Source organism: Lottia gigantea, assembly GCF_000327385.1.
Source record: "Lottia gigantea unplaced genomic scaffold LOTGIsca_51, whole genome shotgun sequence".
NCBI lineage: Eukaryota > Metazoa > Mollusca > Gastropoda > Lottiidae > Lottia > Lottia gigantea.
In genome coordinates, this window is record NW_008709752.1 from 336,485 (window position 1) to 349,203 (window position 12,719).

At 36.0% G+C, this 12,719-nt stretch overlaps 2 protein-coding genes across 2 annotated transcripts; both read right to left on the bottom strand.

The window, feature by feature from the left end:
* Window positions 1-3,839: 3,839 nt before the first annotated feature.
* On the bottom strand, window positions 3,840-6,359 carry LOTGIDRAFT_165356 (hypothetical protein; the record flags this gene model as incomplete). The annotated part of the gene is made up of 5 exons (XM_009062375.1): window positions 3,840-4,573; window positions 4,749-4,971; window positions 5,302-5,412; window positions 5,571-5,791; window positions 6,278-6,359. The coding sequence occupies 5 exons, from the start codon at window positions 6,357-6,359 to the stop codon at window positions 3,840-3,842; spliced, it is 1,371 nt and encodes a 456-aa protein (XP_009060623.1).
* A 4,875-nt stretch (window positions 6,360-11,234) lies between these two features.
* LOTGIDRAFT_165357 (hypothetical protein) lies at window positions 11,235-11,798 on the bottom strand (the record flags this gene model as incomplete). Its single annotated transcript, XM_009062376.1, has 1 exon — window positions 11,235-11,798. One exon carries the CDS (start codon window positions 11,796-11,798, stop codon window positions 11,235-11,237), a length of 564 nt encoding a protein of 187 aa, XP_009060624.1.
* Between the last annotated feature and the right edge of the window lie 921 nt (window positions 11,799-12,719).

Genomic DNA, 12,719 nt, shown 5'->3' on the forward strand with positions numbered 1-12,719 from the left:
TAGCTTGTAAACGCACTAGAAGGCACAATTCTTGATGGATTTTGACTAAATTTGGTGTGAGTGTTTGTAATCCCCCAAGGATAAACCCTATTGAAAATCAGAAGAATCAAAAAATATGTACTATGAGTTATTGCCCTTGTTCTTGAAAACGCGTTGAATTTTTAGTTCGTAAACACTCTAGAAAGCACAATTCTTGACGGATTTTGACGAAACTTGGCATGAGTGTTGGTTATCACCCACGAATAAACCGTATTGAAAAATTTAAAAAAGTATGAGTCATTGCCCTTGAAAACGCGTTCAAATATTTGCTTGTAAACACTCTAGAAGGGACAATTCTTGACGGATTTTGGCGTAACTTGGTGTGAGTGTTCGCAATCACACAAGGATGAACCCTATTGAAAATAAAAAAAATCGAAAAATATTGAGTATGAGTTATTGCGCTTGTTCTTGAAAACACGTTCAATTTTTTAGCTTGTAAACACTGTAGAAGGCACAATTATTGACGTACTTGAACGAAATTTGGCTTGAGTGTTTGTTATCACCCAAGTATAAAGCCTATTGAAAATCAGAAAATACAAAAATATTAAGTATGAGTTATTGCCCTTGTTCTTGAAAACTCGTTTAATTTGTAGCTCGTAAAAACTCTAGAAGGTATGATTCTTTTATTATTCAGTACCGCGCTGAAGATTGAATATTTGTCTTCTAGAGTTTTCACGAACTAAAAATTAAAAAATTTCAAGAACTAGGGCAATAACTCATACTCTATATTATTCAGTATCACCCTAAAGAGTTCAAAAGAAGTGTATGACTGAAGGTTGAATATTTCATACTGGCGATTGTTACTGTACTGCTAAATATCTTTATTCAAAACCAAAGCTGCCAGTGGGCGTATATTACGTTGCCTGGCAAGCTATCTTTTTATTATTCAGACTGGCGTACGGTTGTTTCACTCTTGTATTTAAAACACAACATAAGGTTAATACTGGCAACTGTATCCAATAGTTAAATATACAAGTTACGTTTATAAAACCCTAAACAATGACCCACCCCACATTCTCCATATTTGGTCATCGAATATGGCGTTAGTGGCGAGTCATACTAAGACCCTTACTGACCACCCGTCATTCGATATAGTAAAATCTTTAGTTGGTATATCTCTACGTCCATATTTGGACAAAAAATATTATCACCTACTTTTTCTGACTCATTCAATACTTACCAGTGACCACGGTTTATGGAAACAAATATAAGGCTGAATATCAGGGACAAACACAAAATGCAATTAACAACACATTACTATACTACTTCACCTTCAACGACAAAAATTAAATAGTAAACTTGACGGGATTTGGCGACTTGACGCTGGGTTTGCCATGGACGTTCACAATTTAATTTTTCCTCTCCAACTTCACTAAAACTGTGTGTCCAATTCATCATTGCTTGGCTTGTAATCGTCACCACTGTCTAAATCAATAGGTGTGTCACTTCATTGTCACTGCTATTTTCATCACGCTCGTCACCTTCATTATCTGTATCTGAGGAAATGTAACATTTGGCAGAGTTGTTGTTATGTTATCAACACATAATTAACCTAAAACCCTGAACTCAAAATTTTCCCTGCAATATCCCAATATCTCAATATCCCTTAAAACATCATTAAAGACAAAGTTCTTGCTGCTGATCATGGCCTTTTCATGGGCGCTGCCGTCTTGAAATTGAGAGTTATCCGCTTCATGAATGGAAAATGACAATCATTATATTTTACTCGGTTAGTGACACCTATTTTACTTTTTTTGAACTAATATTGTTCTTTTAAAATTAAAACGATTCTTTAGGTATACTACAATGCACTGAACTCACTTTTGATGGTCAAGTGGGTTATCTGGTTCTTGCATGGTGCCACAGAATTATGTTTTTTTCTATTATTTAGTCAGATGAGGTTTCACTCTTGCTTCTAAAACACAGCACTGGTTACGTATTGGCAACTATATAGTTAAAGATACAAGTTACGTTTATAAAACCCTACACTTGACTCCCTGATATTCCGCCCGCCGTATATTCTCAACTTAAAACCAATGACCCCACACACTCCGTATTTGGTCATGGAATCTGGCGTAAGTGGTGTGTCATACTTAGACCCTTACTGACCACTCGTCATTCGATATAGTAAAATCTATAGTTGGTCTAATTATCGTAATGTCCACATTGGTCATAAAATAGAATCACCTGCTATTTCTGACTCAATCAATACTGACCAGTGACCACGGTTTATGGATTATCAGGGACCAACAAAAAATACAATTCGCAACACATTACTATACTACTTCAACTTCAACGACAAAAATTAAATAGTAAATTTAATTTTTTACTTTTTTTTTATTTGAAACGGAAAAAGAAATATATGGTTCAAAGAAAAGGGGAAAAAATGAAATATAATATACAACATGAATTGGTCAGTTAGTCTCAATGGTGTAACTGTCCGAACCTATATGAATTTGCTGAAGATACAGTTGAGATGTCACATGTGCGAACACACTAGAAGCACCATATAACATATAATTAAGAATGTAGGAAACACAGCTGTAGTTGAAATCAATTTAGAATTTCGACAGTCCACCCATACATGTTTTTTCTGATCGCTGTAGTTGTGGTTCATCCAAAAATGACTGGAAATGCGGTACTGGCATTGCTGTGGGAAGCGAATTTGTTCGTAGCGATGACACTGGGATCGCCTCTGGGTTGCCTGGATTGCGTTTGGTGAAATCGATTGACCAGAAATGAAAACTCATAAATGACAAAATTACATACACAAGTAATATAACGCCATCATAAGATAATAAAACCAATGAATTTCCTGACTAAAGAAGTTCATTAGCAAGGGGTGGATTTCTTGAGCATCATCGAAATTTGGAATAATGGTGTCAAGCCAACTCACTTTCCAGAAATTCGGTTTATGATACTGATTTGTAACTTAACCCATATTCGGTTACTCTTTTGAGTAGACCCTTTTACTTTATCTACTAACATACTGACTAGGAATTCAGTTAAGTATTGTGAAATCCCTCGTTTTGGCATGATATTTATTAAACATTTTCATACATGAAGATATGATAATATATGACTATTAAAATACAACCAATTATGTGTTTCAAAACTATTACATAAGAGAGTAAAATGACTTTGGCAAATTTACGAACATACATTTGTGACTTAGGCTTTTATACATGTGACTTAGGCAAAATTATTTGCGGATCTAGTGACTTAGGCAAATTCAGTGTTTCTCAGTAAAGACTATAAAGCAATGTTGCCTCACAATATACTGCCCAAAATCTGTCATCTGTCTTTCTGCTGAGTGATGTTTACTGGTGTGGCAAGTTGTCAAAGAAGTTATGGCACTCGACAGGCATAACATGCTTCATGGACTGCAAGTCATCAACTTTCCTCTGCTTGATAGGAAGAGCACCTGGAAACATTCGGACCCATTTAATTGGAACAGCTGGAATATGTTGTCTCTGTGGCAGTATTTCATAATCGGAGTTGTCTGAGAAGGAAAGCTTGTAGTACACCTTGCCGTCACTTCTGTACTGAAGACCCCGCAAGTCATGGACAGTAGGATCACCAGCCCTTTTGCCTGACCTGATGCTCAATAAGTAAGACTCATTCAATTTCTGAATTTCATTATGCTTGACCATCTTCACAATGTAAGGTGATGGTCTGATTCGGGCAGTCTGAAGTATGACAACGTAATCTCTTGGGGTAAAGATATCTGTCAGCATCCTGCGCTCAATTGTGCTATGCATGCTGTCACATTCCATTTGTGTGTGACCGGCTACTAGGTATTACTGGGTAATGACAACCTCGTGTTTCCTGGAAAGCTCAGAGAAAGAATTAGTGACATTCACATTACGGTTCTGATATCCGCAACCATCACTCCACACCACAATTTCCTTAATTTCAGGATGTTCTCTGATTATTCTTTCGAAATGGCGATACTGAAGGTGTGCAAAGACCTCACTACTGAGATCACCCTCCGACTCATCCCATAGGTAGCAATACCCGTCCATTGAGTTTAAGTCAAAGAGGGTAAAATTGTGCACCTGCAGTTTAGTTTTGTAGTACAGGCTGCTTGCTTTGGTTTGTGGGCACAGGAGAACAGCTTGCAAGTCCATAGTCCAAACAGACTTCATGTTGTTTGCAGATTCCTTGTCCTGGGTTTTCTCATTTCTTGCTTCATCTTTCCTGTTGATATGTGCATCATGATCAGCCTTAGTCAGATTACCATGTTTAAAAGAGACACACACATCACACTGATCCTTGCGGGGGACGAAGACCGAGTAATTGCCTTCATGGAAACATTCTGTGAAGTACTTGATGCGAACAGCCCTCACTTCAGTAGTTGCTGCTGTCTGTTCATATTCTCGGTGAAGTTGAGCGATAGTTGTGCCTGGATGTAGAAACTTCTTGTCTTTGTAGGTCTCAGAGCTCCTACAGTAGTGCGAGTCAACAGTGGGAAGGTCCTTCAACCAGGCCTTAACAAAATCTGTGACTTCAGGAGGAAGTTTTGCTTTATTACCTGAAAGAAAGTAAGGAGATATTTTATATGTTCTATTTGGAACATCAAATCACCTAAATCAATATCCTAATGGCGAAAAGATACATCCATTGTTCTTCTCCAATCTATTGCATTCCTAAATCAATTGCTTAACTTGGTGAAGGTATTGAATCAAAATAATCTATGGTCAACTTACCACTTTTGGGTCCAGTTTTGGTTGATATGGCTGCTGCGTGGTTATCATAGCCGTCGGGGTTTTCATTTGCCCATGAAGCAATAGTTCGTTCAGGGAGACCGAATGTTGAGGCAAACAATTTCTTCCACACTTGGTAAGCTGTTCCATCCTCAAGTTTCAGTTTGTAGGAATATGAAGACGTACGCCGGGATCCCTCGGCAACTTTCTTCTGTTTTAAGGAGATCTGGAATAAAGTATGATATGACTGAGTAACCGAAAATGAACATTTATGGTCTTTGTTCTAGCCTCCCTTAATGGATATGCCTAATTGTAAAGTGTGAAACATTTCTTCTGGGGTGTTGTAGAGGTTCGGATATTAGTAATAATGGGTTTTGGATTACCATGATTACCTTTGTGATCAATGTCCTAATGTACAACCGGCGTTCTTCCCAGCTGTTCATTGACCTAACGTATTCAAATATCCACTGCCTCTGATCTTCAGTTATTGACTGGCATTTCCGAGACTTGACTCTCTGGCAGAATTGCAGGGGGGACACATAATCTTTTCAATCACTTCTTTGCCACTTTTGGTCTTATATGGCATTCCCTTAAACCGTTTGGCCTTACACTCATTTTGCTTCCATGTATGTGGGGAGGTGTGTTTATGTCGTTTCTTTTTGGTTGTCTGAAAGGGAAAAAAATATCTTTTCAAACACAGAATAGATAAAAGGTTGGTAAAGGAATTCACTACAATCATTTCTAGTAATCAAAGTTGAATATGCTGGCGAAAACTTACATTGTTGTTTTCATCGATTGCTTCAGACTCTACTAGATTAACATCACTTTGCACTTCTTTTCTTCCACGGCTTCTTGGTCTTCATTTTCAGAGGACTCAGTGGTGGATGTCGGGTCATAGTTTAGATCATGGTCGTACTCATCAGCAACATCCGAGTCTTCTTGATTTGGTTTCAACAGATTGGCAGCTTCAACGGCCCTCTGGATTGATTCTTCAATTGGAGTGGCTGAGCTATTTTCTAGCAGGTTTTGCGTTGTTTTAGGTTGGTCTAGGATTGCATCAGATAGAAGCGCAACATGCATCAGGGCCATATCTTCAGCACACTGGTCTCGTCATTTGCATTGACTGAATGATCAGAGTTGGCATAGTCGAGGTCATCAGCTAGAAAAGTGAACAAAATTACTTTAAAATAACAATCCCATGTAGCAACTTATTTCATATCCAACTCCAACCCACACCTCAGCCTACAATGAATTAATGAAGTGCCTAATGCATCACTGCCAACTGCACCTGCGTCGATCCAGATAAACTGTCATGCTACTGTAATATTGTACTATCATATTGTCATATTGTGGTCTATATATATATATAATGTCTGTATGAAGAGTTATCTCCCTTGAGGGGTAGAGGTGATTTCTTGAGCCTGAATAAAGATTGTGGTCCGATGATAACCTAGCTCTTTGGTAGTCCTATATTTTGTCATATGATAAACACTTTAGGTAGGTAACACTCAAATGTAAAGTTGACAACTTACCAAGAGGGAAGGAATCTTCTATCATGGAAATAACTTCATTTGCAGGGATGTTTTTCTTTAGTCTTGAAACACGTGCGGCCATCTTGTAAGCTAATAAAATTGCCTAAGTCACATTTTCCTGACTTAGGCAACATATGAAATTGCCTAAGTCACAAACCTGACTTGGGCAATTATACTAAATGGGCAAAACGCCATGATATTATCAATGTAGGGCTTTGTCAATTATACTAGAATGTGGCCAGCATCATGAACTGTTGAATTAGGCGAAAATATCAAAATCGTCAAAAAGTGACTTAGGCAATTATTTAAGCAAGGTGACGATATGATATACAGGGTTAATTTGCTCCATGTTAAACTCAAATAGTCTATTGACGCATTGAAGTTTATTCTGTCCATGTATATCTTGTTTGACTTGGTCTCAGACTACAAAATCAGACCCAAGTAGACCCACTATAGCCATTTCCTTCTGTACATGAACATAATACTTATAAAAATGTCTTATCCTGAGCCATTTTTCAATATTTTCTAAATTTCTAGAACTAGGGTATCAATATGGGAATTACTCACCTTTCTATACAGATGGATATAAGGATGATGATAAGGTAGCAGCCGGTACAGTTACACCATCAGCAGCCTCCATTTTCTCAGCAGATCTCATTGCTATTTTACAGGCACTTGAGTTCTTTCAGTCCTCTACATCATTATAAAAATGTATAATATTTTCTGATTCTTTGTCCGCATTACAAGCTATTAATAACACCCAGCTTGTACACCCAATAATCGGGGATATATACAAACTCTCTCTGGGCCGAAAAAGACATTGTTTTTTTGTTGGCTCCCCAGTCACATGGATATACGGGGGAATGACATGGCAGATGCGGCGGCTAAGGCTGCTTTGTCACTGCCTTTTTCCCCCCTATTTTTTGCCTTTCACCGATTTTAACAAGCTTCATGCCATTAAGCCTCTCCTAGGAGACTGGCCTTCCTCCTGTTGTGCCAACAGGAGAAATGAAGTTGCTTTGTGTCGCTCTCGTCTTGGACACACTCACCTCACCAACTGAGAGACTCAACCAGTCAGTGAAACACATACTGATTGAGTGAAAGCATCATACACCTATAAAATTATAGCACTACCGTGCTGGATCTTTATTTCAGCTTTTTGTGCAGCCCTCTGTATATGAGAAGGTTGACGATTTTTGAAATAAGTGAATTTATATTTTAAATTTGAAAATGATTAGTCATTGTTTGTTTTTAATATTTTGTTTGTGTTTAATAGCACCATGTGGTGTAACCTGTGATCTAGTTTTACAGATGTGTTTTGAAGTCATTGAGTGACTTTTTCTGTGACATTGTTTTTTTTTAATATATTGTTTATTGTTTTAGTTTTGTTTTTATGACATGATATTTACACCGTGTTCTGGAGCTATATAGCCCGTTTGGTGCTGATGCTCCTTAATGCATTTCATTTAATTTGTCTACCATGATCTCTTGAATTTCTTTCCTATTGATAAGGGTACCCTTTAGAGTATATGGACATTTAATATCAAGTTCCCCTATTTTACCCATCTGTGTATTTGACATCGCTTGATGGGCACTACATAGAGTATGACCAGTCAAGTGGATGTCAAAGATGTATACATGGCTTTCTTGATCATCATGTATTGTCCTCTGGCCTCTTAGTCAATTGTCCACTGCAGGCGGGTTTATGAATCTAGATGAAAGTAAATTATCGACTTCCCATTAAACATTTGGCATTCAATCTTTCATACTTAGAATATAGTTAGCTAAGTAAGGTTATATACGTCCAATGGCCCCTAAAAGCCATTTCATTAAGTTTTATATTTTAAATTTTAAATAGATTAGACATTGTTTGTTTTTAATATTTAGTTTGTTTTTAATACCACTATGTGTTGTATTACCTGTGATATTGTTTTTAGTAGTTTTCATTTCATTCCACGTATTTATGTGCGTTCAAAATATAAAAAAAGGAAATTCCCGTGGAAATCAAACCATATGACAAAGATATTAATGAGGATGAAAGTGTGAAGAAAATAGTAATCAACTGTGACAATTTTATTAAACAAGACTCTGTACGGTCAATTAAAGCATATGTAACTTTTGGACATTTGCTTCAGAAACTATACATACTAAATTTGAGGTTTTGTAGTTATTTCGTTAAAACAACTTATCAATTTTACTAAGTTGAAGTAGTGAATTACGACAACTTGCAAAACTCTGCAATAGTTATCCAAAGTTTCAAAATCATCAATTCCAATTTCGAGATAACTTGGAACGATTCCAAAAAATTGAACGGGAATTAAATTCTTCATTCACTACTCGTTGCTAAGGAGTGATATTTTAAAATCGGTACCTAACAACCAATGTGTTTGTTAGTTACATTCTCGCTATGTCTGACAATACAATGGATTATCGATCTTCTAGATTTATCGATCGAGTCAAATCTTTATACATCCTTGGCTACTGGTTATTAAGAGGGAAATAATGTTTGTATACTTAAGGTCACGTGACCGCTCCTTTATGAGCGCTACTTAGTTACCAGTGTTCGTGTTGTAGTCAAGGTGTTTAATAATACTTCAACTTTAGGGATACAGTATTGTGAAAACTGTTACCTCCCTTTAATTGTTGTAGATATACAGGACAATAGCTAACACATAGTTGAACTTAATTATATGTATTATTTCCCTTTAATTATTATTTTGTTTTAATAAAAATTACTTATTTACAAAAAAGTGACTTTAATAAACATCCAATATTAGCTTAAAATGATGGGTTAAAAATTTAAAATTTTTCCCTAAAATTGGCAGAAAGATCCAATATTTCAATTATAAATAGTATTAGAGCTTTCAATATGTTCGCACTTTCTCCATTCCATTTCATTTCATGGGAAAAAGTGCGAACATATTAAAAGCTCCCAAAAAAGACCTATACACCCTACATTCCATCAATTCTTCCCCCAAAAAGACCTATTGACTTTTCATGTCATCATTAAATTAACTCATTTAAAAATAGGATGAGTTTAATTTTTAAACACGAACAAGGACAAGACATGAATTTGTTTAATCTGTTAAATTAACTCAATTGAATCTGTAGTTGTAGTATATGAATCAATCACATAAGGAAGTAAATACGGTCTTATTGACTAACATGTTGATTATCGATCGAGTTTTTTCTTCCTTCACCACACGTTGCTAAGTAGTGATTTTACAGAATTCCTATCCTAGTAACCAATGTGTTTATATAGTTAAAGTCAAGTGAGAGGAATAGAATGTAACACAAAGACACTCGTAAGGCCACACCAATTTAATTAGTTGAATTACGGGCAAAACTTTTGAAAAAAGCAGGGAGCAGGGGGGGATAAAAATATAAAAAAAAAATCTGCATTTCAAGAAGACGAAAAAGGAATGTTTTTAAAACTTTATTTATATCCTTTGGAAACAAACAACTTAAATTCAGCCTCAATGAATATATTGAAAAGATTAAAGGTGATATGTCATGTGTGTAATTATGCCTTTAAAACAAAATGCACTCAAAATATATCTTAGATACAGGAAAGAGAATTGGCCGAAAGCCTTTAAGATGTCAAAGATAACACATATTAAATGCAAAATAAATTAGTGCAAGTAGGATACTTATACATGGCTTGGCACTATAATAAGATACTTCCATTGGATCCCCGCACCTTAGACCTTCTTTTACAATTATAGTATCGTAACACTGATTATCCTCTGGAAATAACCAATCTCCACAGATATAATTAGAGCTATTTTGTATTGAACTTATGGCTTTTGTTTCCTTTAAGTCAAGCTTTTTGTTTGAATATATGCATCTGGGCTTTTTGCACTCACCACAATAGATTTTTGAACGCACTTTTGCAGCTACTAATATTGTCTTGTGAAGTTTGTCCCTCTCACATGCACCACTAAGTTTCAATGAAGGCCGAGCTGAATCATCAGTAACTGTGCCATACACATCCTCAAATTTTAAAAATTCAGTTTTATTTTCATTTAAAACTGGATCGGGAATGAAATCTAAATCATTTAACACATCCTTGTCTAGACGAGAAGGAGACATTGAACAGTACCAACAGTTTGGGGCATCAATTTCACTACATTTTTTTATCTGAAAAATATAATGTCTTTTTCTGCAGTGCTTATCAAAGAAATCAATCATTTTTGGACACGATTCAATGGATTTTTTGGAAAGCGATTCTACATTAAAATTGTTGTCAATCAGTTTTAATGCACTAATAAAGGTATCAATTTCATCACCAGTAGCAGACTTGCAGGCAATTACTGACTCATTTTTTAATTTCAATCTTTGAAAGCGCTCCATTAACATTTGAATAATTGGTTCAACAGACTTGATCATGGCTTGTTTCAGATTTTGACTTTTGGCAGAAGCTAATCTTAGATCTTTCATGGTTGACATATGTTTAACTCTTGCTTCCACAGTGTCGTCCATTTAATCTCTTGACAAGGTTTAAAATGGCATTAACATTTTCTGCCAAGTTTGCATAACTCTGACATGGTGCTGTACGACAAGTTACAAACATGTCAAGGTCAAGAAGCAGAAAAAGAGCTATGCTTGCTAGCTGTACAGAAGGATATGTGGTCCTGTGATCAGGGCCACCGTCTGTGTAGCATATCAAAATTGGTGAATCAAGATACACACCATCTTCACTATACACGTCTCTTAATATTTTTAATGTTTCTGTACCATGCCTAGTTGCTTCTGATGCCTCAAACACTTTGTTTTTACATGTAACATAAATCTGTCCTTGAAAAAATGAATCACTAATATCTTCTGGTATTGAACTGATGAAGCAAACAGATGGAATAATACCATGGATATGGAAGTCATGGTCAAGGGAAACCAATCCTTGAGAAGCAAGACTTTTGTTGTGAGCTCTAACACCAGTTGAAATGGGTCTGTCTGGTTAGCCTAAAGGTACAATTGATTTATCATCCAAATAAATCAATTTTGAAAAGTTACGGAGTTTTACGGCAAAGTTCCTAAGATATTTATATTGTACAGCACAATATTTTGCATCTGGATGGGTTGCCCGAAGCAGTCTCTGCTGAACAACAAACTTTAAATCAAATCGTCCTGTGTGCTGTAAAGCACGCAAGCTTGTAACATTTTTTGGCCAGAACTGGAGACGAAGCCACTCATTGCTTGGAATATCAGTTGAAGTAGGAAGTCGTTTTTGAATTGTATTTCTTAGCTGTTCGATCGATATAATGAAAGGCAAGTACAACTGTTCACCATGGCGTCTTTCATGAACTGCTGGGACTATTACTTCAATATATTTTTGGGTCTCTTCCCAAAATGCATCAAATTTTGTTTTACCATTTTCTCCATTTAATTTACGAAGGTCATAGATTATTTCTTCTTCTTCAGTACTGAGGAGAAATTCTGCAGCCTTTTGGTCCACACCTTTAATCAGTTCAGTTTCAGATGCAGAAGAATCTCCAGTCAAATCAGCATAAATACTTCGCATAATGGCTGGAGTGAGATGATCAACCTTTTGATACTTTTCAAAAAACTCCTTTTTCATAGATCTTGTTTTAATATGCTGTACAGCTGATAGAGTTTTTTCATCCGATCTGTCTTCATGTAAACAAAATTTTTGCGTCACTTCCGGTTGAATAACTTCCGGTGTGATTGAAATATTTCAACGAAATTATGTCTTGACCTTTGATGACCCTGACCTTTTTAGGGTCAAAGGTCATTGACCTTGGCTATCATTTGATACTTTGACCTTTGACCCCAGACATGTACTTCCGATTTTATAGCTATCCGTAAAAAGCCAAATTCGCAACTTTGGACTGCTCTAACACGTGACCTAATTAACCTAGAGGGTTAATTTTTTCGGTTTCCTAATGTTCTTCTCATGAACTTTACATAGATATAGAACAATTGCTTTTTTAAAGCAAAATTGAAATTCGTGATTTTTTCAAATTTGAGTTTTGTTTTACCATATTTGTGTCTTTTTGATCTTGGTGTATGTATATCTTATGACCTATTTTATGGAGAACCTTGATATTTGGAATACAACTAGACACTTTGAATATGAATTTACCTATGGCAAAAAAATTGGGGTGGGCGTGGCACATCCGGGTTGAATTACTAATTGTTTACATTTTGGGGCTGGGGCATAACTCGCATAGGATACGTTTTTTGAAAAAGGGACTTTGCACACAATTACCTCATCCTTTTGGCCAGTTTGTGTTAACAGCTCAGTTGTTTCAGCTTTATAGTTCCAAAAAAGGAACGGGTTTTAACATTTGGATATTTTCATTTTTCGATTTTGACCTTTGTTGACATTTGTTAACCTATATCTTTTGACTTGAATAATGTAGAAGCTTGAAATTTGAAACACAACATAACATTTGGAATATCAATTACCCTATTCAAAAAA